Below are 26685 nucleotides of genomic sequence, written 5' to 3'. Positions count from 1 at the left end.
GGTGGTATTGTGCACATATTTGCGCCGATGTTGTCTCATTTCAGCTCATTTTGCTGCCTAATGGCCGCAGTTTGTGCTAAATTGATTTTTATTACTTTATTTCCAATGTTGTATTCCTTTTATTTGTTTTATTTTTATTACAAAATATATGGCGCATAATTTGCCAAAGGCGCAATGAATGGCGAAAATAAAAAAATGTATGTACACGTTCACGCATGGGTGTAAAAAAGACGTAGGGGGAGTCTGCTCTTAATAAGGAAATTGAAACTGAAATTCCATTAAAAATATGCAAATGTATGTAGCTGTCGCTTTGCAATTTCTTCGCTTCAATGTGCGGACTTTTCAAGGGAAAAGAAGAGAGAGAGAATAGGAACAACTAATGGCCAACTATGAAATAATAACCCAAAAGCAAACAAGCCCATAGGCATTATCTAAAAATTGCGCAAAATCAAACAAAACTAATCAAAATATTTGCTATTTTATCTCAAGTGGAGGAGCATAAAGACTAATAAAACCAACAGCAACAAAAACATGCAAATTCAAATCAACACGATAAGTTATTTCCAAAATGTTTAAAAATACACGTCTTTCGAGCAAAATAGCAACCAAAAAAGCACACCAACTCAGAGAACTAGAAAAGCAAGTGTTGCTGTTCAAGAAGAAACTTGCTAAGTTTATTTTAACATTTAAACTACACTAGTCATCTTTTGTTGTTTGACAACTACAAATACATATGTCTAAGACTTTAAAAACATCAACCAAAAATCTTAATGCAAAATTTCAAAAGTTCAATTGGAATTTTCCATTCCAATATCAGGATTCAGATTGAAAATTAAAAGTAATTATTATAAATATACAATAAGTATGTACTTCGATTTGTTATCGCATTTCTATATACATTCCACAAAAATAGAATTACCTAAACGAAATAAAAACCGGTTCAACATCTCGTTTCTTATCTACGATATTTGTGTATAACTGTATTCACGAAAAAAACCAACAAACTGCTTAAATATTAATCTTTCATCAGCTACTTTCGTGTATGCGAAAATAAAGTTGCTTATTGAATTTTAAATTTGATTATTGCAACTGCTTTGTTGTACATTTATTTTGTTATTGTTCCAAACCACTACGTTGAAGTACCTACGAAAAGTTTAACAAAATAAAGACTACAATATAGGCTTTCATGAAATTTATTGAAGATGAGAAGATTAATTTAAAAATAAAGTAATCAGATGATACTTTTTTTTTAATTTGCTTGCTGCTGGCTTAACAATTTATTTTGATTCGTAAGTGTTTAAACAAGTTTGCTGGTTAAATATCCACTTTTATCCACCACTATTTTTCTTGTATTAAATCGGTCTTCTTAGCGAGCGTAAATAAATTTAAAAGAACACATAAGCAGCAATTAAGCAGCTAAGTGTTATTAATTAATAATTATAAGGTCTGTGACAGTATTTTGATGGAGTCCAGGTCTGACAAGTATATCTCTACTCTCGCTAAAACCTCATACGCTGCGAAAATATGAAATTGGAAAAAGACACACCTTGATAGCTAATTTAAAATTTCTTTCCATCAGAATACATCTGTGCTGAGTGTAGATATGTGAAGTGTGCGAGAGCTATATGCCATTACTTGTTGCACAGCAATTCTGTAACAAGAAGAAGCAATAGCATAACATGTTGGCCAGGGCCTTTTGCTTATCTAATCTAAGCTAATCTGCTTAGTAGAATGTACGCAATTAGCGGGCGATTGCCGTCGGTAGATGCTCAGGCAAAACATGATTAGGGTCAGGTAAGGGGGAGGGGGAGGGCACGCAGACCAAACAGAAGCAAGGGGTAAGGGGCAGATATTCTATATAAACCCAGCGCAATGCAATTAGCAGAAATTGCAAATTAATAATGTTGTCCCTTCTCTGCATGTGTATGTGTGTGATCGTTATACAAAGGACACACCACCCACTTAATAGAAAATGAATGCCTGCTAAGGTGCGCTGCGGATGGGCCACAAGTTAGAGTCTGGTGCTGGTACTCGTCTGATATGCGACCCCAACCATAACCATAACAATGAAAAATATATGCAGAGGCAAACTTTAAATTCATTTCACACATGCAAAGGTGACAGGCACGATGGAAGAAAGAACGAGTGGGAGCGAAACTAAATACAGTGGAAGCTCCTATTCTTTGCCGATTTAAGAAACTCTAGTAATTAGCGATGATTCCAATTATTAAAAACTTACCATTAAAAACGAATGGTTAGTGAAAATATTTAACAAGCTTCTGAATTATGCAATACATAGTTTTGGATGCATTCACACTTTATGTATTTTAACAAGTGCTTTATTTTTGTCCTTGTTTTGATTTTACATAAGTTAGAGCCGACTTAAACAAGCTAAACATAATAGAAAGGTATAATTATATAGCTATAAACATTATCTTCACGTAGTATTCATTTGAACTCTATTATTCACACATTGTTTGTCAGTATCGCTTTCTAATAATAACTCCCTAAAAATTCAATATCAACTGCGATTGATGAATAATTTAAATCTAGAAAAAAAATAGCTTTGAGTTCAATAGTATTTTTTATTTTCAACATATTTGAAAAATATTATTAAAACCATTTTGAATGCAATTTAATGGCAGAAGAAGTTCGCGTAACTTCCCTAAAAAAAATTTATATTTTATGTTATAGCGAAAATTAACACTTGAAATATTGATTATAAATCAATTAGATTTCAGAAACATAAAAGCATACAGACTTGTGCAGTAAAATATATTTTTCAATATTATAGATTTCATAAACATAAATATTAAATGGCTTGCTAATGCAACATTTTGTTGATGATGATATGCTGATTTATTTTCCTTTTGTGTTTCCTCTTCTTTTTAAGCAACTTTAGTGTTCAAATATCGTGTATTTGGGGTATTGGAACTATCACTGTATTTACTCATTAAGTTAGCAGGGGACACACCACACATAGACACAGTGACATGGTGACAACTTCATGTATCCGAAGCCCCAAGGCAGGACCCTACATGCTGGCATTTCGTTTAAAATGTGTTGCCTAGCCTGGCCAAGAGTGTGACAGAGAGAAAAAGGAGAGAGAGAGGGGAAGAAGTGGGTGTGAGCGTGTGTGCCTGTGTGTGTGAGTTTGCGTGCCCACTTCCGTGCACATTCGCACTTTCAATATAACACACACATACAGACACACACAAACACATACACACACAAACAAACACACCTCTGCACAATGGCTCATGGAAAATGGCGCTGGCCATGCAGCAGTCGAAAAAATGTTCGTGTTCGCCTTCTATTCAGTCTGTGCTTCTTCTTCTTTTATCTACAGAACGTGGCGCGTGTTTCCTCCTTTGGCCTTTTTATAGAATTTATATTTCTCCATTTCTATTTGCCTGCTGCCCCTTACTGCCAGTCCATCATTATGTATTTCTTTGGCTGCCCCTCTTATTATTGTTGGTGTGCTAACCTTGGCCAAGCATTTAAGTCCGTTGAGCGAACTTCACAATATTGACAAAGTAGTCACACAACAACAAAAAATGGTCAACTGGTCTCAGGCAAGCCGCAATGTCAGCGCTGGAACGATTTTCTGTCCACCAATTTGCTGCATAATGACAACGACCAGGCAGCCGCCAGCCCACTGCCTGCCTCTTTGTGGGAGTGGTGGGTTGGGCTGCTCATTTAAAATTCGTTTGCAAATCTGAATTCTTCTGCCAAGGGCCAGCCCAAGCAATGGCAAGCCCATGGCTGTTTCAATTGCTGCTGGCATTGGGGCAAAGGATAATGTCATGAGTGTGACAAACACTCAGAGAAAATGCATTTGGCAATACAGTTCAATAGCTTCATTTAAAGATGTTAAATATGATTTTTTAGAAATTAGAAACGTTTCAGATGATTTGAAGTGTATTTAAAAACCGACAAATAGTTCCTTTCCAAACACATTATCTCCAGCAGATTGTAATAAACCGAAACAAGCCTGACAGGCTTTCATTATTAACGTGTACTTGCCACTATGTGTCCGTTGCATACGGAAAGAGATGTTACAAAAAGGAACTAGAACTAATAAAAATATTTCCTATTTCCTTCATTTACAGCTTTCTTCATTCCCTCAATTCAAGAGGGTCAAGAACGATACTCTATCATATAAGGCAAGCTACTTAACATATTATATCTTCAAAGTAAAAATGTGAAACAATACCCATTTAACCAATCATATTTTGCATTACTTTGATTTTCAATATTTATTAATTTAAACTTGAATAAATATCATTGTTATAAATTAAATTATAAGCAACAAGTATTCTCCGTAATACAAAAATATTAATAATGTTTTCAAAAATAGAGTGGCTTATCTTCCAGTCTATTTCTTTTTATTTATAGCACATCTTTATCGCAGTTCTGGCTCTTAACAACTTTTAGTCAACACTTCTTGTCATATTTAATTGGAACCGTTATGGTGAAACAATTTCTATTCAGTTTGAGAATCTCCCAATCGCCTAACACATGCTTATCTTTTCTCTAAGTGGACTTCCCTTGCGATCTTCGATTGCAGTGCAGTTTTATTCACTGCGCAGCAACACCAAAAATATAAAAAACCAAGCCAGCATTTTGAAGCGCGTGCGATTTTCCGTGAAAATTCCTTCAACGTCCTCTGCTGCTCTGCCGCCTCCTCTCGATGCATGGATGTATGCGTGTGAGTGTACTATGTGTATGTGTGTATGTGCTGTTGCATTTTTTATGCCATTTTATTTCATTTTTATTTTTATGCTCTCAACGAAACATTGCAGAGCCCTGCCCGTCATTCCACGCAGTTTGCCGGTCGGTTCTATTGCTTCATTGTGATATTGTCTTCTGGCTTTCAGCTTTCTTTCTTGCCTTCTTTTTGCCATTTTATTTTTTATTTTTGTTAATGCGCCGCTCAGTCTATTTGGTGCTTTTTTCTCTGCTTGTTCTTGTACCTTTTTTGCACATTTGGCATTTTTATGATATCCTGAGTTGGACGAAACTGTCTGTGAGTGTTTGGGTGTGTATAGTAAGTAGTGTGTGTGTTTGTATATTTGGCGATGCTTTTGCGGATTTCGTGTGTTTCAACATTTATTTGGGGTTCTATACTCCTATAGTATGTACAAGTATGTAGGTATGCAGGTATTCTTTCTTCTTTTTACCAAAATTTATTTTTAGTGTGCTGCTAAATGTCTAAATATATGCGCTCCGCTGGGCGCGTCTCATGCTTTGAAGCACCTGAGTTGCCAATTGGAGTGTGTGTACGAGGGCGTGGCTAAGGGGGGCTTGTGGGGATTGGAGGAGGGCTGCAAACAATTTTATTTATGGTCCAAAATAACGTACGCTGTTGTATGAGACTCACTTTTCTTCACGCTTAATCTTCGCATTGTTGAAGGTCATTCAGTTTTTGCTTTGGCTTGGTAGTTTTCTCATTTTTATTTTTTTTTTTTTTTTTGGAGCAGCACGCCAGCTAAATCGATTTTAACGATTTTTACTACCTACTCTTGAACGACGCTGACGCGCCTTCACGCGCTTAGTGCCGACTTTGGCCGCACACCTCGGCTTTCGACTTACGAGTATGAATATAAAATGCATTTGCACAGCCAACAACAGCAACAACGACAACTACTTAACAATTTTTGTATGCTCTTTGATTGACAAAAGTGTGGCAAGGACACTCCACTTGCCACCTGCCCGTCCGCCCGCTCGCCCAGTCGTCCGACATTAACGTTAATTGATGAGCGCATCGAATGGAAAAGCGACGACTTTCGAGCGGCTATCCTTAGGATCTAGTCTAGTCTCATCATCTCGACTGTTGTGTCATCTTTATGCTACACTGACAGCTCATTAATAAGCGGATTTTGCCATACACTACTCGTTTAAGTACATAGACGTACATACAATAAAGGCGCGTCCGCAACCGGAGCGAAATGAAGTGGAGAGTGCGCCGGAACATTGTGTGTCCTTTAGCCCTTTGTTGACGAGCTAATCTGCTCCCATAAATCTTCAGTTTTGTTAACAATGAGCTCTACGAAGATACATACATATGAAAAAGGCCAGCAAGTGGCAAAGTGAGCAACCAACGAGTCAAAAGGACAGCAACAAGAAAAGGCAGCGGGAGGAGAAAGGCAGAATGGGGCTAAAGGCCTTGGCCCACAGTAGTATATGGTCGATGTCAACCAAGTTGTAATTCAGGCAAGTCGCAGATTTGATTAAAATGTTGGGCAGCCGAGCTCCTAAGCTAAATTTTGAACATTCATATTTATGAAGTTTGCGAAAATAGACAAATTTATTGCTAAAATCGATGCATTTTCTTAAGCTTTTATTTCAGGGCCAGTTGAATTTAAGCGTCTGGGTACAAGTTCCGTATGTCAAAACGGTCCACCAATTGTATATTACTTGTGCACCATTTCTGATCTTGTTCTGGCACCATGACTCAGGGATCCATGGTGAGGTGTGTACAAAACTCTTAAACAAATAAATAGACGAGGCTGTTAACATCAACACACGCTAATAAAACTAGGAAGTTTCTAAGCCGGCCTCTGTTGCAAAGGAAATATTCCCGAATATTCTCTTCTATGATGTGTGAAGGCTTATATTTATTTTCAGGCATTCAATTTGTAAAAGCAAACCAGTTGGGGGAGTTTATTAATTCACAATGTCTGCCAAGTAATTAAAATTATACTTTTTTTCTTAATTTTTATATATCTTTGTAATTTGAATTTATTGTTTCAAGACACTAAAATAGTAATCTTAATGTCACTTGATTTTGTTTTAACTTATTTATTTGATATTATAATTAATATTACTACATGTTGTAGTTGGGAATTAGTTAGTTTTTAATGAATTTTAAGTCCTATTTAAGCTCCTAATTGTGAAATATATGTAATTGTAATTATTGTGTTTATAAATGGGGTAAGAACCCAAAAGTTAGCACAGAAATTTATAATGCTTTTAGAAATATAGTAGTATAGTTCTATTAAATATAATTTTTATATTTTGACTGTAGAAAATATTCAAAATGTACGCTATGAAGGTAGCCCTTTTCAATAAGACAATTCATAATTAAGTATTTTGCCATCTTTAATCACTGAATTGGTCTCGACTGGAGATATTTATCTGTTAATTACTTTACCAACATTTGCACTTAAACTATATTTATTTCGATTCTTCTATGTTGATATCCGGTTTTAAAAATTGATTTCGTTTCCCTTTTTTTTTAGAATGCTTCTATTTTTCAAGAACAGCCTTTTGCTATTGTTCTCATTTAATTTTCATAATACATTTCTATTAAAAACACAACTTCAAATCAATGTATTTCTTCTGCATTTACATTTGATATCAATTATTTTATTAAGAACTGTAATATGGATGCATAACTCAGTTTCTGCGATATTTCATATGATGTCATGATTTTATGTCATTTGCAACATTTGACATCACTTCCAATTCTGTTGCTGCTTATTAATTTATACATGTAAGCGTATTTTGCTTTAATTTTTTCATTGTACCACTTACCTTTTGTTTTTGCAATTCCACAAAATTCGAAGAGTCAGCAATTATGTGAATGAAATTCAAAATAAATTTTTGTATAACAACACTTGCACTTTTTCTTTTCCCACAGTCGGTGTTTCTCTCCTCTTATTCTTGCGTGCACCACAAATTGTTGTCAAATTTATTTGCAGACCGGCGAGAATTCGAGATAACACAACTTAAACATACAGAATTTAGAAGCACACGGTAAGGTAAATAAATGCCGAAACCAGATATTTATTTTAGCGCTAGATCAGGCCAATTAGCATAGACTCCCAACTTTACTGCACGCGCTGAGCACACAAATTAGACAAAAATTGGCGCACAACGACGTCAGCCTCAGCGTCAGCGTGAAGAAGCCGCACGCGGAAACTGGACTCGAGCGTAGGTAAGAGTTGAGGAAATTGGATTGAGATATGGTAGGTATAATGCCAGATATTATACCGGCTGTCAAAATGCACTTGTCGAGTTCGTTGGTAAGAATTATTTTCGTTTTTAGCAAGTAAATTCGATTTAGTTTGGTGCTGTTATCTTTTATGTAGTACTATGTATTATAACTGTTGTTGTGGCTCGAAGCCGCGCGCACGTTTGGCTGATACGAGTGTAAGTATGCGACTGGCAGCAGCAAGCAACGGTTTCGCAAGAAGCAATGGCAAAGGCAAAGGCAACAAGCAAAATGCCGCTGTTTGCGATGTGGCGACGGCCCCAACATGATGCTGCATAAATGTTGCTATGCTCGCTCTCATCACAACATTCTCTCGCAACTTTGGCGCTCTTTCGCGCCCACATAGCGGCAGCGCACATGTTGTGTTTGGATCTGTTGTTTCTGTTTTGGCATGCAAATTGCCGGCTATGTTGCCGGCGGCTATTCCACATGCTTGGCAACAAGCTCAGCAGTATTTGTTGCGTTCGCTTGTTGCTAACGTTACTAAATGTTGCAAAGCTTGGCGATGCTGAAGCTTTTTCGCGCGCTTTCAAATAAAGTTGGTAATTTTTAAATGAAATTTTATAGAGATTGCACATTATGCTTTATTTTAGACAACTGCGCTGCATTTAAAGCAATTGACACACTAAGAAAAAGTTTTCAATAAAAATTAATTTCCCACGCTTCACATTATATTTACGGAATCCTTTACTGTATATCATTATTCTTTAAAAAGAAAAATAATAATTATATATATTCCCAAATATTGTTTGTTTTTTTATTTTTTTATTAAAGAGGCGGTGTTTTATGTGTTGCTTCAATTAAATAAGCGACTTATCATTTTAATTAGAGTCGTATTTAGTTGAGGAAAGCAAAAGTGGTAAAAAATTTAATTATATATTTAAATTCATTCAATAATTATTTATTACAGCAAATCTCTTTGCATGAGCAGTAAAATGTAACATTTTAAAATTCAATTTGAATATACATTTTTTTATATGGACATAACTATACGTAGCAGCAAAATTCATAATTACGAACAACATTTTGGGGAGTGTATTTCGGACTGTTTTTAATTACTTGTTAAATGCGCGTCACGTCAATATTGTCTTGATTTATTTATAAAATGGTTTGATTTTATTAATTTTAATTTTTGTAAATATGTATACACATATAATTAGTTGTTTATTTATAAAGACATTAAAATTTATAGTTTTTGACCCATTTGTGGCATCTCCTCTGCTTTTTATCTAAGGCCTAAGCCACGCGGTTTCTTATGTTTGCAAACTTTTGCTACACATCTGCGTTAGATCAGCAACTGGGGTCCACTAATTTATGAGCTCGTTAGTGCAAATGCGCTGTTGGGCGCGAAACTAATTTATGTTTATCTAAACAAATGTTATGTATAGTATGGCCATGCCATGTTGTTTCATTTCATTCTTACTTTTTTATTTTTTGGCAAGAGAAATGTTAAGAAATGCTACCGCTTTCACTCAACATGTTGCGAGCTTTTCCAACTACATACAAACATATATATATGCATACATATACTATATGTATAGTTAGACAACTATATTTGTATATGCAAGTATGTAAACAATTTGCGGTTTTTGTCGCTGCGCCGGCGCTTGTAACCCCGTGCGCCACATTTCTGACACTAAATGCGTGCCAGCCAAGCAGCCAGCTTTTCTTTTCTATTTTTTGTCTTTATTTACATGACCAAGAGGCTTAGTCAGCCAGCTAGCCAGCTAGCCAACCAGCCGGCTGTTGTTTTTCTTGTTTTTGTTGGCAAGTTAATGAAAAACAGCTCACAGAATTACAGAGAGCAAAAATTGCTCACCTGATTCTACAAATAAATGATGCAATCGAATGGCGGTGACGTTGCCGCCTTCGCCTCTGCATCGTTGTATATTTATACGACATTACGTATACGTCGCGGTGTCTCAGCGATTGCTCACATGGCGTTTGCAGTTGTAGTCTAGTCTAGTATTTTCTTTATATCTGTTGTTGTTGTCTTTACAGGCAATTGCGCGATCTAATCTGTGTAAATACTCTCAGGTGTATCTGTTACACTTTATTTATTTAAGGAAGGCAGGTTGCCCCTCTATTTGTTTTTCTGGATGTTTTCTATTAATAAATGAATGCCAGATTTTAGCAAATTACACAAGATGGAAAAAATTGCAGTTTATATTTCTCAGAAATTACTGAGCTTTTTAGTTCGTCGGTGAATTATTTGTAGCTCTAGCAATCACACAAATATAGGGCATATTTAACAATAAATAAATGCATTAAAATTGTTAAACGTTTATTTATATTTATAATATGGTACAAAGATATCATTCGTTATTATAGTGAGACGCAAACGCTTAAACAACTGTGTCGATAAAAATCTTCTACACTGGAATACATAGTAACTCAAGATGCTGAATTTATTCAGAAATAATTAAGACAACAATAATTAAGTAGAATATAACTGAACACTTCCTTATCAATATGTTGTATCTCTGTTAGAAGCATGTGAATATTTTCAAAATGTTTGCTCTTGGATTTATATTTGCAATAAATAGGTCAATCAAAAATGTCTACTCATGTTTCTTTCTGCACTTGGATTTCCTGTTCGAAGTTTTTTATTTGTATTCCATACACACACAAATCATTAAAAGTTATTGCTTAAAAAACAACAAGAGTGTACAGACACTAGTTTTTCTGAATGACACTTGTGCGGCGGCGATATATTTGATTTATAAAGATCATTGTATGCAATATTAAAGCTAATTGTCAACTGCGTTTGTCTGGCCGACAAACATGTCAACATAAAAATATTTATTGACAGAGACATTGAAGTGGACGATATGCGACATTGCAGTTATTTCAGAAAAGTCAACATCTTAATGCCTTTCACAATAATCATACAATATAACACTGTCCAACACGCAATTTAAGTATAAAAGTATAAAATTCAAATGCCAATATGCAATCAATAATCCTTCTAATTTTAAAAGGCAAATATATAATTAGAATTATTTTCCAATATCCTGTTACTATTTTAGTGTAAATTACAAAAACTACTTATATTATTTAAATGGCAGTTCTAATTCAACCATTTATATTAATCAATTGAATTCCGTTGGTATATACATATGCCAACGATGCCACATTAAAGCCAATACTGTTTAACTTGATTACCATGTTTCCCCTTCTTCGGTCTCATTTGATTTTAAAAACGATATAAATTCTAATCTTTTATACATGTTTATAATAATCAAAAGAATTCTTGCCTTCATGATTATATTTAGCAACATTAGGGCATCTATATTCTCTAAAATTGAAATTTTTCTGAATTATTTTTAATCATTTTCCAACCTCAAGAAGTTAACGCTTCCATATGAATACCATAAAACTCTTGTACATTTTTAAATATTGCAAAATATTTGTATATCAGTATCATAAAAATTCCCTATTTTGCGGGTATGTGTCTTTCATCTTTCATCTTTCACACTCCTGTTCATGTTTGTTTAATAAACAAAGAGCCCGTAAACTACTAGAAGAATTTTTACTAAAATACCCAGAAGGCAGTAGAAACGAAATTGCTCCGAACCAACACATTGTTTCGAGCCTCCAACTCTGCCGTACAATTCCAATTTCTTACAGCTTCGAATGTGTAGTATGTACACAATCGAAATTGGCATTATTAATGCCATAGCGATAAATGTTGAATAATTTGACCACACAACATAAAAAGTGGGGGCGCTGGGAAGGGTAGAGGAACCACGTCGAGCATCAAATTAAAAGTAAACAAAATAGTTTTGATACAACTATTTTTTATAGCAAGAATTTAAATGCAAAAAATGAAAGAGCAAAAAAATAGAGGCAAATGAAATAGATTAATTTATGATACACACACTCACATGTATATACATCGGGCGAATTCTATAAATAAAGATGACAACAAAGCGTCAACGTCATCCAAACGATTTGCCTTTGCCGCATCCAAACGGTCAGTTTACAAAATAGAAGGTTATGTTGCCATTTCGTAGTCGTCCATATCCATGTCTATGTTTCTGGCAGTGCCTATGCCTGGTACTGAGTGGGTGGGTGGCGCCTACACCAACAACAACAACAAGAACAGCAACATCAACGATATTAATGAACATTTCGACTGGCGATGGAGGCGGGTCTAATACTTACAATGCGTTTGTGGCACGGTTATGTGGACGCATGGGCGCCAAAAATTTGCATAAACATAAACAGATATAAACAGACGACTGCCGCCCAGCCAAATACAAAATTACTATAAAATCCTACTGCGCGTACACTGTAAGAAACATATGGAAGCAAATATTTTCTGTGTACTCTCTCTGGACTAAAATCAAAAATTCAGGAAATTTGGGATACCATAACTCCAGAAGAATGCCTAAAGCTAGTAAATACCATGGAGAAGAGGGTGTTAAGGGTGTTATTAAAAATAAAGGGGATGTTACTCAGTTTTTATGAATAAATAATGTTGCCGTACCAATTAATAAAATGGTCAAAATATTTTGTGAATTATGACAGTTGTCCTATTTAAATTGAGTTTTTAAATTTGTTTGATATGAAATTAAAGGTAATTCAATGGCCTTTTTAAAAAGTATAAATTTGTTTGTGCAATCATCACTTACAAATAAACATAAGTTATTGAAAGTTGATCTATCGAAAAAAAAACCTTGCTGTACCAATTAATAATGGTTAGGGCTCGTATTTCCTTCTCAATCAAATAATGCTATGCTTCAGATTCAATTCAGGAGCAGAGTTGAGTTCCATGCTTAAGAGCTTATTTTGTGCAAAAAGAAAACAAGAAAATAATGTATCTTTGTATATACCATATATTGTGCCTTCCAACAAAGAATTGATTCCTCTATGGACATGGCAGTCTTTTCTCCTCTTTTCTTTCGCTTAGTGTATTTACTGATCTTTATATATATTGAGCGTCTGCACATACTATTCGCCATATCGCCGAATGCCGTCATTCAGGCGTCGGGGCTCACGACTCATTATGATCGCCTGCCACGGGCACTTCCATGCCCATGCCAGTACGTGCGTGGCCCTCCATCAGCATCATCATAAACATAATCATCATCAACTCCAGAACTTCATCATCGTCTTCGCCCAAATGTTTCGCTTGCCATTAACACCCAAGATCACCAAAACAATGAAATGGTCTAGCAGTGGCGAACAAACTATAAATTACATTACTTGTAGAATATTTGCCATCAAAAGTGGAGCGTTTCGAAGAGCATTGCCGCCATTTACATGTGTCCGTATGTCTGTTAGTCTGGCGAGGTCAGCATTTAGTGTGTGGCAATGATTTATATGGCTGCCCGCCATCAAAAGGGCAGCGTAATTAATTTTTCAACATATATGTAAGTTGAAGAATATGCTTTGCCATGTTTATTCTTATTATTAATATTTTCTTTTGGCACCCAAGTCTTGCCTTTGCGCAACGATATTTAACAATAATACCATGATAATTGTAATTTATGACATTTTAAATACCCCACACTGCACGCGCCACGCTTGGCCAGTGAAATGAAACTAATTTCAATTATGTGATATGATTTAGGACACGGATTTTACAAATCAATTTCTCAACATGACTTCAAACTCATGATTTAATGAGCCGAGTTCTATAAAAGGAACTAGAACCGCGCCTAAAACACTAATAACGATTATGCTTTGTTAACTCCAAATTTTGATCTGTGCTCATTATACTCTGTACATGGTACATGTATATATAGACCTAGAGACGCAAAATTTTATGTGTGTGATTTTATATTATCAAGAAAATTAGTATTTAAAGAAAAGTAACAAATTTGTTCTGGATAAGTATCAAGCTTGCCAACAATATAAGAAACTTTTCAGTCCAACTTTTGAATACCCTGGTTATTGCCATTATTGTTCCTATGGCAGCTATGTAAAATAATGTGAATTAACAATGTTCCCTTCGGGTAGGGAGTATTTAAACTCTCATCGCCAATTAAATTAGAAACAACTCAACCTATCGAAAAACAGACAATTACTTTTTCTATGACTGATTGAGGATCTAATTGGAGATCTTAAATCTCCAAACTGCTGTAAAAAACATAATTAAAAATGTAATCGTTTTGCGCATTTTGTCTAGGAAACGAAAACTCAACCCTTCATTCTGCATAGAAATGTAAAAAATAAAAAAAAAATACAGTGGCAAGAATCGCGGAGCCAACTAACTTGCTTGTTTTGCCAAAGCCATTCCCATAACTGATGTTTATACATATAGTAGGAGTATTCAGGCAAATAAAAATAAGGCCCATTCCATCTAGTTGATTAGATTGTAGAAACCTGAAAACGAAAGTTGTTTTCAAAACCTTATAATAATAAATAATAATAAATAACACAACTGCTCTAATTATAACGATACTATGTTCATATGTCAGTAAAAATATATGTAAATATAAATAAAAATATATAAATATACATAAATATGTAGTTCTAGACGCAAAGACTAAGCGTTAGATATTATGGTCATTTAAAAAAAATTTAGAATTGTATCGAACTCTGCCATATGTGCAATTTGAAAAAAATTAAAAAGTTTTCTTCAAGGACTCTTTAGAATCCATTCATTGTGTTCTATTTTTATTTTATCGTTAGCATACACAAGCATTTCTGCTGATCATACAAATCTACTTATGGCTGCTTCGCCAGACAAATTGTTTTTCCATTCTGAAACATTTTGGCACAGCCGGCCACAATATGCGGGCCTGGTGGTTATGCGCGACTGGAAAACATCGTAAGAATTTATAAAAATGGGTCAAAATGTGTGCGAAACTTGTGGTGAACAACAACAAAGCCAGAATCATAAAAATTAATGTGCTCTCACAAAAATAAACATGAAATAAAAACCCAATTCTAATGGGATACGCAAACTTGCACTTGCCTCCAACTACATACAATATAATCGGACACGAACGCATACAGCATCTAAAAACGTAGCCAGAGCTTGAATTTTAAATTTTAACGCAACTATGTAAAATTAAATTGAATATTTCCAATGCGAAACGTATAGTATGTTTTCATTTGTGTCTTGTCTGGATACGCTGAATTCGCAAAACGCCCGATCCAACATAAATATAAGAATGCGCGTGTTCGAAATGTGAATTTTACTTCAGAAACATTTGCAAAAGTGGATATCGGTCATGCAAAAAACCACCTATATAGTATATGAAGGTCAGTACGATAAATTAATAAATACATACATACTATCTATATATAGTATATATAAGTATACTAAGTAAAGTATTTATTAGGCATTCATTAGTGAGTTTAGCCTTAACTTTTGTTTGGACTTCGTAAGCTGCTCTTTAATATTGGAATATAATCTCTTTTAATTGAACAATTTGAAATAATGAAACTACATATTTAAAGAAAATAAAAAACAGTACGAATTGCAAAAATATGATGTATTAAAAAGTTTTAAATCACTTTTTAAGAAGAATATATTACCAGACTTCACAATATGTATCCACTATATTGCGTTTCAAAACCAAAATATAGACCTATCTTTCCACAGTCCCTAGAAATGTGTTCGTTCGTACTGCTGGAAATAACCTTTCATTGCGAATAAAAAGACGACGCTTCCAAGTTCATATTTGTAAAAACAAATCGGAAGTATTAAAAAAACTTGCTCGAATTAAACCCTATCTTCATCAGATATACGCGACGGATCGCTAAATGGAGATTCCAATTGTTATTAATACATACATAAAATACAAAATACGATACATAAAAATACAAAAGTTAAGACAAACAACGTTAACACACTCTATGAGACAATTATTTCATTTACGAATGGCTGCTTAAGTATTAAACTTTAATCTTTAATTTGAAAATGTTTAAGCAAGCAAAATCTTTACTTATCATAATATTTAATCTTTGATCAAGCTCCGTTGAGCTTTATTAGAAATTGGTCTTTCGCTGAAATATTTCAAAGTCTCTTTAATAAAAGTATTTAAACCTCTAAAAGTATTTAAAATCTGACATCCTCCAAGAAGCATCTATTCTTAATTAACTTTTCCCCTTAATATTGTTGGCTTGTGCGGGATAACCAGACGATATTGTGAGCATGCTTTTCGGTAATACGAGTGCGTTAAATGAAATATAAATTGTAGAAGCCCGCAGAATTATTATTCATTAGGCACAATGTTGAGAAACTGCATTTTTTTTCTGGCCAACTCGATTGGTGATTCAGCTGCACGTAAAATGGAAGAGGCTGTGCTAGTCAAATGACTAATGCTGTTTCGCGGCTATGCAAATGAGCAATTCGAATGATTAATACCGGTAAACATTCCATTATGGAGCCGTTAATGAAATGCAAAACCAACAGTGCGCTAACTGTCACAATTCATTTTGCAGTTTTCACTCAATTTTAATGAAAACTTTGATAAGATAAGAATTTTTATTGCAAATTTTCATTACGAGCAACCAGTCAAAATTTCATTTGCAACTCCGCGAACGCCACGTCGAAGTCGAAGTCAAAGTAGAGATGATGGCGATGATGATGACGAGTCCGGCCACGCTTAAACGTCACTTAATTGCTTTTCGTTGTTGCGCCCCGATTGGCGCTAATTGAAGACAACAACTTCAACTTGTTGAGCCACTGAGCCGCTGCACTCAATGGTTGTGGCAAGTGCAACAGCAACAGCAACAACAACAACTAAAGCTACAGCCTGCAGAGTGTAAACAAAGTTTTGTCATTGATGATGGCGGGCCGTGGCATGCGCGCCTCGTCAATGATCGTTTATATAGCATAGTACGTATCGAAGTGCCCGCAAGGCCTCAAGTCGAGAATTATGCGTTCGACTGCCAACACCAAGGCAGCCGGTTCGAGTTGCATGCCGAGTGGGGCCTTCGAATTTTGTTTTTGGGCCTCTTTGTTGTTAACTTTTCTGTTGCACACACACATTTTACGCTAATTGATTTGGAATATCTTAATGCAATATATTTACATATTCTGCCCCTGGCATTTTGTGTTGAAAGCCTTAAACGATGCGTTACACTTTAAAATGACCGACAAAACACCGAAATATTATGATTAATCGTGTCTGCGTTAAATGTTAAATGAATCGATTTGATACGAGTGGGCCAACAAGTGGTTGTGCAATGTAGTGCTAGAAAAATACAATTTTTATGTCGGCTATTTGTTATTTACTATTGCGCCTCTATACTGAGCTGAAATATTTCTCTGGATATCTCTAAAGGACTGCGAAAAATAAAAAATCTTCGAAAAAGCCATTAACTTGAAGGTATTTAACACATTTATTCATCTCATCTAATAACCTATTTTTTAATTATTTATACAATCCATGTCATAGCATTATATTGTACATAAATGTACCAGAAAAACATTTCCTCAAATATTTGAAATCATATTTAAGTTCGAATTGTTATAAAAACCTTATCTAAGCTTGATTTTTTTTAACTTCTTCGCTTATTTCTTATCAATTGATAACTTTACATATTGTGTTTACTTTTTTTTATTAATACATTTTTATTATTGCATTTTCACAATTCTGGTTACATTCCTTTTTTTAGTAAAGCCACTCCCAAACCAGATTCTCTTTCAAACGCTAAAACGCTGATTATATAGTTTTCGGCTCAAAGGGTTTTTGTTTGAATGTCATTGATAAGAAGTAATTGATACTATTATTTCGTTAAAAAAAAATATATTTAAAATTATATAAACATTTTTATTGCTGAGTATCCTGAGATTTTTAAAATATTCATAAGCTTCAATCTGATAGATCATTTTTAATATAAGTATATGTATAATTTCTTTTGCTAACCGTTTAAGACAAATTGAAATTTCAGTTGCTACTATGATGTCATAAAAATTGAAGACAAGAAGAATTAGAAAAGTACTTAACAATTTTGTAAAGATCTCTACAAACGAGCAAGTTGTAATGTTTCAACAACTCTTATAGACAAGATTTCTTTAATTATCAATAAAAGCACAGCTTTTTCTTAACCAATTTTTAATCGATATTTAGATTCGAAAACAATAGATCCATTGCTGCATTGCTCTTCCCAAAGAATATGCCAGCATTTATTCTTTGAATCCTTGTTTTCAATGTAATACTCGTATATATGAGTATAACAATTTAACGATATATTTTTACAAATTAATAGCAATAGGTCTAAAAAATGTTAAAACTAATTTGATATTCTTTATAAAAAAAACTACTTTGTTGTCATAATGTCCATTCCTCTACAAGTTTTTTACAACTATAAGTGATTAATTCAGCATTACCTCATACACGTTAACCAACTGGTTAATGCCTTGAATTAATTGCTTTGCCATTTAACAATTGCTCTGCTCATTTTGCAGAACACACAAATTTTGAAGAATAACTATACATAATTGACCCAAATTTCTGATGCAATTAAGACATTCAATTGTTGGCACTTAACATCAGGTTCAAGTTCAAGCTTATTTTGTTTTCTTTCTTGGTTTTTGGCAGCGTTTTTTCAAGCACCCCGGAACTTTTTGCGTTGAACAGCAAAGTAATTGGGGGAGCTCGTTAAATGTGAAGTGAGTTTCATAAATACTTATTAAATGATTGACAATGGTTTGCTCAGATCAAGACAATATATAAAATATGCTCTGCGCAGCAATTAATATTTGTTTAAGGACACCATTTTATAAATAAAACTATATAGCCAGCAGAAAATATCAAGTAATATGAATAGAAATGTCATTTAGGTACGAATCTTTTGAAACCGTGCTTAATTACAAATTGTTGTGTGAAAAAATAAAATACTACAAATATACTTAGAATGTCTTAGCAAAACCAACTGAATGATGATCAATGAAGATGTTGAAGATGTTGTTCTAAAGAATTAGCTGTATCATATCAATCATCAATGAAAAAATCAATCATATTCGGCAAATGAGATAAAATATAGAAATTCGTTTGTCGTGCTTGTATATATAGTAAAACGATTTAAGAGAACCTATTTTATATTTTGTATAATTCACGGTATGTGGCGCCCAAAAAGAGGCGTGGCAGATCTCACATTATAAATTCATAAATAATCAGCATGATGAGACGAATCTACATGTATTTATGTTTCTATGTAGAATCATGCCCGCGATTCAAAACCCAACACTAATGATACTAATCTATATCCATTAACATTTGCTTATTGAGCAATAAATTTTATAAAATCCATGCTAAATTCAAAATAATTGGCACACATACGCAAATACTATATACATATACGACTGTATAACGAGTGTGGGCATTGAATGGGTGTATCAGCAATTAGTTGCACAGTTTATGCCATTTACTCTCGCTTGTATGGCTAATTAATCAACTTTTCCTTAATTATCAACGAATAAATTGATAGCGAAATGCGTGAAAAGCCGCAGAGAGATGCAAACACACACACACACACGAATGAGCTCATAGGCAAGCACAGCTACGCGTGGCTATGCGAAAAATGCAAAGTGCCACAAATTGACAATAACACGTATACGCAATGTTGGCCAGAAAGCTGGAGCTGGAAATTAACACATGACTGTGGTAAGTGTGCGTGTGTGTGTGTGTGCGCGCAGCGGTGAGTGAAATTCAATTAGTCACCAAAAATGAAAATTAGTTGCACCCACAAATAAATGCATTTTGTTGTTTGACGCTTTAAAAGGCGCATGTATTATGCAAATGGCTTTAAAGCTGAAACTTAAAGCCGGCAGAGAGTCAAAGTCGTTCCGACCACGAACGATGTCAATGACATATTGTTGAAGCGGGCTGGCGAAATTGCGAAAGCCACAGAGCAAAGCGTACCGCCAACTGAGCCCAACTGAGCTGCGAAACTGAGAGACTGAAAAACTGAGAAACGAGCGAAGAACTGAAGAACTGAAGAGCTACATAGCTTGGCAAAAGCAAAGCAAAGTAAACTAAAAACTGTGCCTAGGCAATGGCATTTGCCATTTGCATTTCCCCCAACGACGTTGACGACGACGCGTCGCTTTCGTTACTGGGACAAGTGCACTTGCCTGGCCAAGCCTCCCCCCTCCCCCTTACTATTAGAGGAGGGGAAACACTCCTCTTACTCACTGCTACTTACCCCATGCCGAAAATGACTTGCCAATTCGTATGCATATTTAATTTTATGCTTATGTTTGCTTTATGGAAATGCGAGATTTGCCATAAATGAAAATTTTATGTAACGCTTCGTTTTCGTCTCAATTTCCTCTGCCTTACATTTTACTCTTTTCCCATTTTATTTTGCTTCGTTTCATGTCGGAACATGTGTATCACATTTTTGGCAGCCATTATGGCACTTTGGACTTTGGAAGCGACATGGTGTATTATTTTATGCAAATGACGATAAAAGACAATTTCGAACGCAGTCGAGCATTATACTCGTATGGCATTTGCCTCAACAGACCTCACTGAGCATTGCCTAATAAAAAACATATAAAATTAATAAAAAAAAAAATCAATTGTATCAATTTTTATATTCGTACAGCCATAGCCAGAGCCAGTCAAGCAGGAGGAGGTTAGGAAAAAGAAAAAAAAAAGAAAAAGAATGGCGTGCCTTCCCAGGCTGTTGCCTATTGTGCATTCTACGATATATGTGTGTTTATATTTATGAATGTTGCGGCGGTCAGTCGAAAGACACAGCACTCATCAATCATAACAATCAATCAGACGCAAAGCCACAAACCAAAACAAAGCGAAAAAAACACCATAGAGAAGAAACTTTGAAGTTTCAGCGCAATATGCAAATGAGGGAGAGCAATTTTTCGGACCATTTCAATTAGACCAGCGAATACAAACGTAGATAAATATGTGCATATATAGTATGTGCTAAAATTAGGAAGTAGGTTGTGCTTTTTGGGTGGCTGAACAATTGAACGATTTGAACAGAATCTTCAATCTACTAAACAATAAATCACCTTGACTGGCCTTTCTCCCTTGTCCTTCAATGCTATGCCTTGTTTCGTTCTTTATTCATTCATTTAATATCTCATCAAACAAACGACGAACTTCTTACTATACTTTAGGGAATAACTTCAAAAAATTAATTATAGATAATCGAAACCATCGAAGTCAGTGCTTTTCGTATTAAAAGGTATGCAGTTAGAGAGCTTTCGTTTCGGAGGATCTCTGACTACACACGGCTCCCCAATTTTCCCCGAAATAGAAGATCAAAACATTAGGCGGCCGAACACATTAAACTAATTCTTACAAACATTTTCCACACATTATTTGAGTTTTGGTATTTTTGTTTGTTTGTTCAGCCGCTCATGAGAAATGCGGCAAGATCTGTGCAAAAAATTATTCACACAACAATTAACTCTAAGCATTTTATTGGTGCATACTTGTATGTATGTACAGTACATACGAGTATGTGTTTGTGAAGAGGTGTATCATGTACTGCTCGCATTTTCCTCGAAGCGATGATCTCATGGCAGAAATGTTTTTTTTTCCTTCGAATTTGTATTTGATTGTTTAATGAAATGCGCTTTCATATTAGTCGTTGATGTCACTTCCACTTTGGGCGCAAGTGTATCGCAATTAATAATCTCAAGAGAAATAATCGTCTATAGTTGACGAACGAAAACAAATGATTTCTAACCGGGGGTCTTATGTTTATGTTTATTTCTAAGGACCAGCGGCCAAGTGCAAAAATAACCGGAAATGAAAATAGCGCCAAATTGTTTGCAATTATTCACTCATTAATATATACAAATAGGGCTGATCAAAGACTATATAAAATCGATGTGAGAATATGATATACAGCATTAAAAAATGCAATTAATTCTCGAATTTTTGTTGTACATAAAAAGAGCTAAGCTAACAGATCATTATTCTCAATTCACCTGAATTAATTAATCAGTTTATTTTTGTAGTATTCGATTTCCTTTTCTTAATAAATGAAATTAACATAGCTTTACCATCTTTAAATTTAAAATCCTTAATATACAAATTGCATCTCAAAGGAAACAGCTATTTCTCAAAATACTCCTTCCTAATGGCGCCATGACAATCGGATGGATTGAATCCGACACTGTGACGATCGCAGTTTGAAGCTCTGTCTTAAGTTCGGTAAAAATGTTCAATAGATGAAGTTTATTATTATTTGTTTTCCCCGCAGCTGAGTCCACGTTAGAGATACGCGATTCAAAAGTTGTCGTTAGGACTTAAATTATGACGAACAGGTTACGAGAATTTATTAAATAAATATCCTCACATGTTAACTGATAGCCTAAAGTTGCTCACAGTTCAAAATGCAAGTACATAATTGCTAAAATTTGATTTTGAATTTTGGTGAAATGTGGTGTTTTCAATATTACGTTAAGAGCAAGTGACAAATAAATAGAAGCACCCGGAATCCAAATTGAAAACAATGATGATTTGCACGTCCAAAAACGAAAGATTGAAAAAATACAAATCTTTCGCTAGATAATAATATTATACTCAGCATTCTTAATATAATATTCTTCAAACATATCATTCTTCAATTTATTTCGAAGTTTTGTAAAAGTTTAAAACAAATCATTTACCGCTTGTATAGTAGAGGCCTGTTGCTAGGCAACTTTGGGAGCAACCCCCTGGTTTCTTGGCCAATTTCAAGTGGCAAGAACCTAAATGCATGGGCATGTGTCATGCGACCCGTCCACCCCCGGACTGGGGGCATGTCAGTCTGCCACATGGGTGCGCGCTGTCGTTTGGCTCATTAATTCAAGTATCTTATGTGTTTCAGCACCCAAGAGATTTTTTTTATTAATTTTGCATGCGATTGCACTCTATTTTATTTATTTCCGGTGAAAGGTCTTTGGCATTGTCACATGCAGGGCGTCAGCGAAAAAAGCTATTTCAAATGATTTAAAAATAGATACATAAATCATAATAAATTGTTTATCGAAATCATAAGGTATATTTAAACTTTTCGAATATCAAAAGCAGTAAAAAAACAGTAATAAAAAAACAACAACCCATTTTGAATGGAATAAATTATTCAATTGAATTATAATGCTTGCTGATTTGAATAATTAACGTTTTTTTTTAATAATGAACAGAAGACGCACATAGTATTTGTTATCACATGTTTTAACCGATCTTAAATATTATTCTTGTGAAAATTACCTACTTGTATAATCTTTATTGCTTACTAGCAGGTCTTGTCCGTCTTTGATGGGTTCAATTATAAGTTTATTTACAGTATGCTATTTCTCTTCTGACTCTCTAAGAGAATGGCAAATTACTTTCGTACATATCGAAAGCTACGGCCTATAGTACAGTACATACTGTGACCATACACGTACTATTTAGATATATACATGCATATGTATATTGTATGCGTGTATGTAAATTTCTAGAAAAAATTAAATAATAATATTGTGGAATTAAATCGTGAAATTTCTGATAAATTAAATAAAAATATTGTGGCACCCTACTCTGCGATTCTTATACCAAGTACCTAAGCACTGGCAAATCGAGAATTAAATCGTGAAATTTCTGACCAATTAAATAATAATATTTTGAAATTAAATTGTTAAATTTCTGATTAATGAAATACAAATATTTTGGGCGCCCTCCTCTGCGAGTCTCATACTAAGAACATACCTAAGTGCTGGAAAATCGAGAATGAAATTGTGAAATTTCTCAAAAATTAAATCAAACATCAATATATGTATGTATATTTATGTAGCTCTAAAATTTGGCAAATATATTTGTTGAACTTATGCAACTGCAAAACATATAAAGCAGCATACATACATACTTGTATGTATAAAAATTCACAAAAAATGCGTATATTATTATGTACCTATATTATTATAATTATTTCGTCCACTCTGTTTATCGTGTTTTATTTCTCAGAGTAAATAAAGTGGTAGGTTAAGTCACCTATACTTTAACAGGAAACTTGTGTCCAAATTTGCTTTACTTTGTTTAAATAACAATATAACTTTATTTTATACAAATGTTACTAATATTGTTATTTGTTAGATATGCGCTTTCCACCCAAATCCCTTGCCTTTGTGCAAAAAACTGGAATAATTATTAGAGTAAAAGTATTACCTCATTTTAAATTATATTTTGGTCGTGTTGTTTTTGTTTTTATTGTATATTCACTTCTATGTCTTTTCGCGCCTTATTCAGTCAACAGGACCAAGCACGAAATCGGAATATGAAACATGGTACTAATGTCTATTTCTATCTTGTGCATTAAAATTATCGATAGTTGAATCCATCGATACTATCGATAGTTCCATCGAAGTTTGAACAGAAGATTTAAATAATAACATTTCAAAATATCAAAATTTGTATTAAGAACATTGGTTTATCCACTGTTTGTGGCTTAAGAAAACATCAGCAATCAGAAATTAACTGAATGCACGAGTCAATTATATAAGGTTGTAGGTAGTATCGATAGCGCAATCGATATTTTGCATGCTCTACTATTTGCTATGTCTGTGAGTGTCTTTATTTAATAACTTTATAATAGTCGACTACACTGTCGTTAATGTCAATCGCAAGAATACATATATCTTAGAAACATTTGAATATTTTAAAGCATTCGGCTCATAAATCATATGCATTTATTGGTTACGTGTCTGAGATCCTTGTCTCTTTCCACAGGAAAGTCAATAATAATTTGATAATTAAATATGAGTATTTTTTCATTTTTCAATGACAATTTCTTATCAATAATGACTCCATTTTGATAGAGACCAAATGGTTTATTGCAAATAATAGTCCTTCCATTGTAATAAATAAACGATCAACTCAACAAATCATTAGGTTATTATAAATTACCATTGGACTGCAAATTTTATTCGGGCCTGTGTAAGCCATTTAAATTCCAAAGCTTCAATCATTTTAATTATTATAGTATCTTACTTACTAGGGTACATGTCGTTCCCATTCATCAAGCTCTTGACAATTTCACACGTATTTGCCAGCATGTCAAGTGTTAAATAAGACACGTCATTTGTATCATTAAGCCATTATTTCCGCTTTGTTAGACGATGCGACGAATAAGAAAGACATGTAGCTTCATTTATCACTTGACAAGAGCTACTTCTTTTCGCCTGCCAGTCATAAAATGATATATACTTGTATATGGTGTGCGATGAAATATCCAATATCGAATATCAAGTGCCATGTGCCATATACCATGTGCCATGTGCGCTATCATTCCAAATGACATCATAAATGGTTGTGCATATTTAGCGCCAGATCGCGTTCAATGACGCTGTCACTATTAATCACAATCGTCGTCTGCTCCGCAACCTCATCATCAATTGCAATTGAGTGCGAAAGCCAGTCAGCACCCACACACTGGCACAACATACGAGTATGCAAGCTATAGTCAATGATATATGCACGCGATTCCGACGCTGCTGACCACCACCACCACCACCATATGCATGCTATAGAAATTGAAAGCTGTTCCGACGATTGCGATTGTCTCAGAAGTCAATCAGTGTGCCAACAATCAATTATCAGTTAAGGGGGGGGGCGGGGTAAATAATTTTCAAACAGCTGCTTTATTCGCCACAACTTCTAATAGTTAACCACCGTCCCTTACTTTGTTTGTCTTCTGCCGCACCCAGAAGGTCATTGGTCTCAGTTAAAATTCTTCCGGCCCCGCCCGTTTCCAATTCTATTCGAAGGGCTTCTCCTTGGCGCCAAAATATAACACAGACCAGGACTTGTCCGGCATATCGAAATCCAGCGAGCGCTGATTGACACTACAATAGAATCGGAAGCAATTCCTATAGGCACGAATATTACTTGCCAAATTAGAGAGCGGTAATCACCTTGTCTCAGAGTTGACCAGACGGCGTTGGTTCATCGGTATGCATGTCTGTTTGGGGGCCGACTTCAGCTCCAGGGCGAAATCGCTCTCGGTTGGCTGTATGGACACCACACCAGCGGCACTCATCGCACCCACCACGACGCTCATCTCGTCCTTGTCGCCCTTATTGCCACTCGCGGCCATTGACTGCATTTGCGAAGACATCGGCAAAATTTGCGGTTGGCCGAAAGACAATTTAAATAAAAAACTAGTAAAATGAAGGGAGAACTATTACAAAAATTTCGTCTGCTCCAACTCTGAAAATGGTTGGGAATTTATTTTTGTTTTTTATGGATAGAAAAATGCCTGAAGTTTGTGATAAAGCAACTGAAATGAAATGAAATAAATTACAAAGCATGTCAGGCATTGTACAATAGGAAGCTGTCTCTTTGCCAGTTGCATTTCCAGTATTTCTTTTCTAAACAAACAAAAGTTCGGCATAAGTTGAAGAGATGAGATTGGAATAGTTTTTGGACCTACAAGAAGACCTTAAATTTGTACATGTAAATCTTTAGCAGTTACAAAATGTCAGCACAATAATTAGTCTATGAAAGAATCTTTTTTGGCTTAGACTTTTTCCCAGATGTCAACTCATTCCGGACTATGAAGAAATGACAACTCAGTCCAAGAGTCAATACAAACCCCGAAACGAACTGTGAAGTGCAAAATCAGCAGATCATCTATTTATGAGAAGTATAAATAATTGCTTGTATGAGTCCAAAAAACTGAATATGAGGCCCGAGAACTCATTTTGCGAAAGAACACAACACCAATGACGGTCCATCGCTAAGCCAGGAAGGACAGATTAATAAGCAGAAGTCGGC

At 34.7% G+C, this 26685-nt stretch overlaps 2 protein-coding genes across 5 annotated transcripts in view; both read right to left on the bottom strand.

The window, feature by feature from the left end:
* The window catches only part of LOC115622952 (trichohyalin), an 85063-nt gene extending 76899 nt beyond the window's left edge, over nt 1-8164 (bottom strand). For all 4 annotated transcript variants that reach the window (XM_030517088.1, XM_030517087.1, XM_030517092.1 and 1 more), the window contains exon 1: nt 7540-8164. The gene's annotated coding sequence lies outside the window, so the exon portion shown is untranslated. The remainder of the gene's footprint in view (nt 1-7539) is intronic.
* Nucleotides 8165-25531: 17367 nt separating this feature from the next.
* LOC115622425 lies at nt 25532-26122 on the bottom strand. The gene is made up of 2 exons (XM_030516361.1): nt 25824-26122; nt 25532-25754 (listed from the first exon to the last, which is right to left on the bottom strand). The coding sequence occupies exons 1-2, from the start codon at nt 26024-26026 to the stop codon at nt 25667-25669; spliced, it is 291 nt and encodes a 96-aa protein (XP_030372221.1). The 5' UTR covers nt 26027-26122; the 3' UTR covers nt 25532-25666.
* Between the last annotated feature and the right edge of the window lie 563 nt (nt 26123-26685).

Source organism: Scaptodrosophila lebanonensis, unplaced genomic scaffold (assembly GCF_003285725.1).
Source record: "Scaptodrosophila lebanonensis strain 11010-0011.00,11010-0021.00 unplaced genomic scaffold, SlebRS2 tig00000043-arrow-pilon, whole genome shotgun sequence".
Lineage (NCBI taxonomy): Eukaryota > Metazoa > Arthropoda > Insecta > Diptera > Drosophilidae > Scaptodrosophila > Scaptodrosophila lebanonensis.
This window is presented reverse-complemented; position numbering and strand designations above follow the sequence as displayed.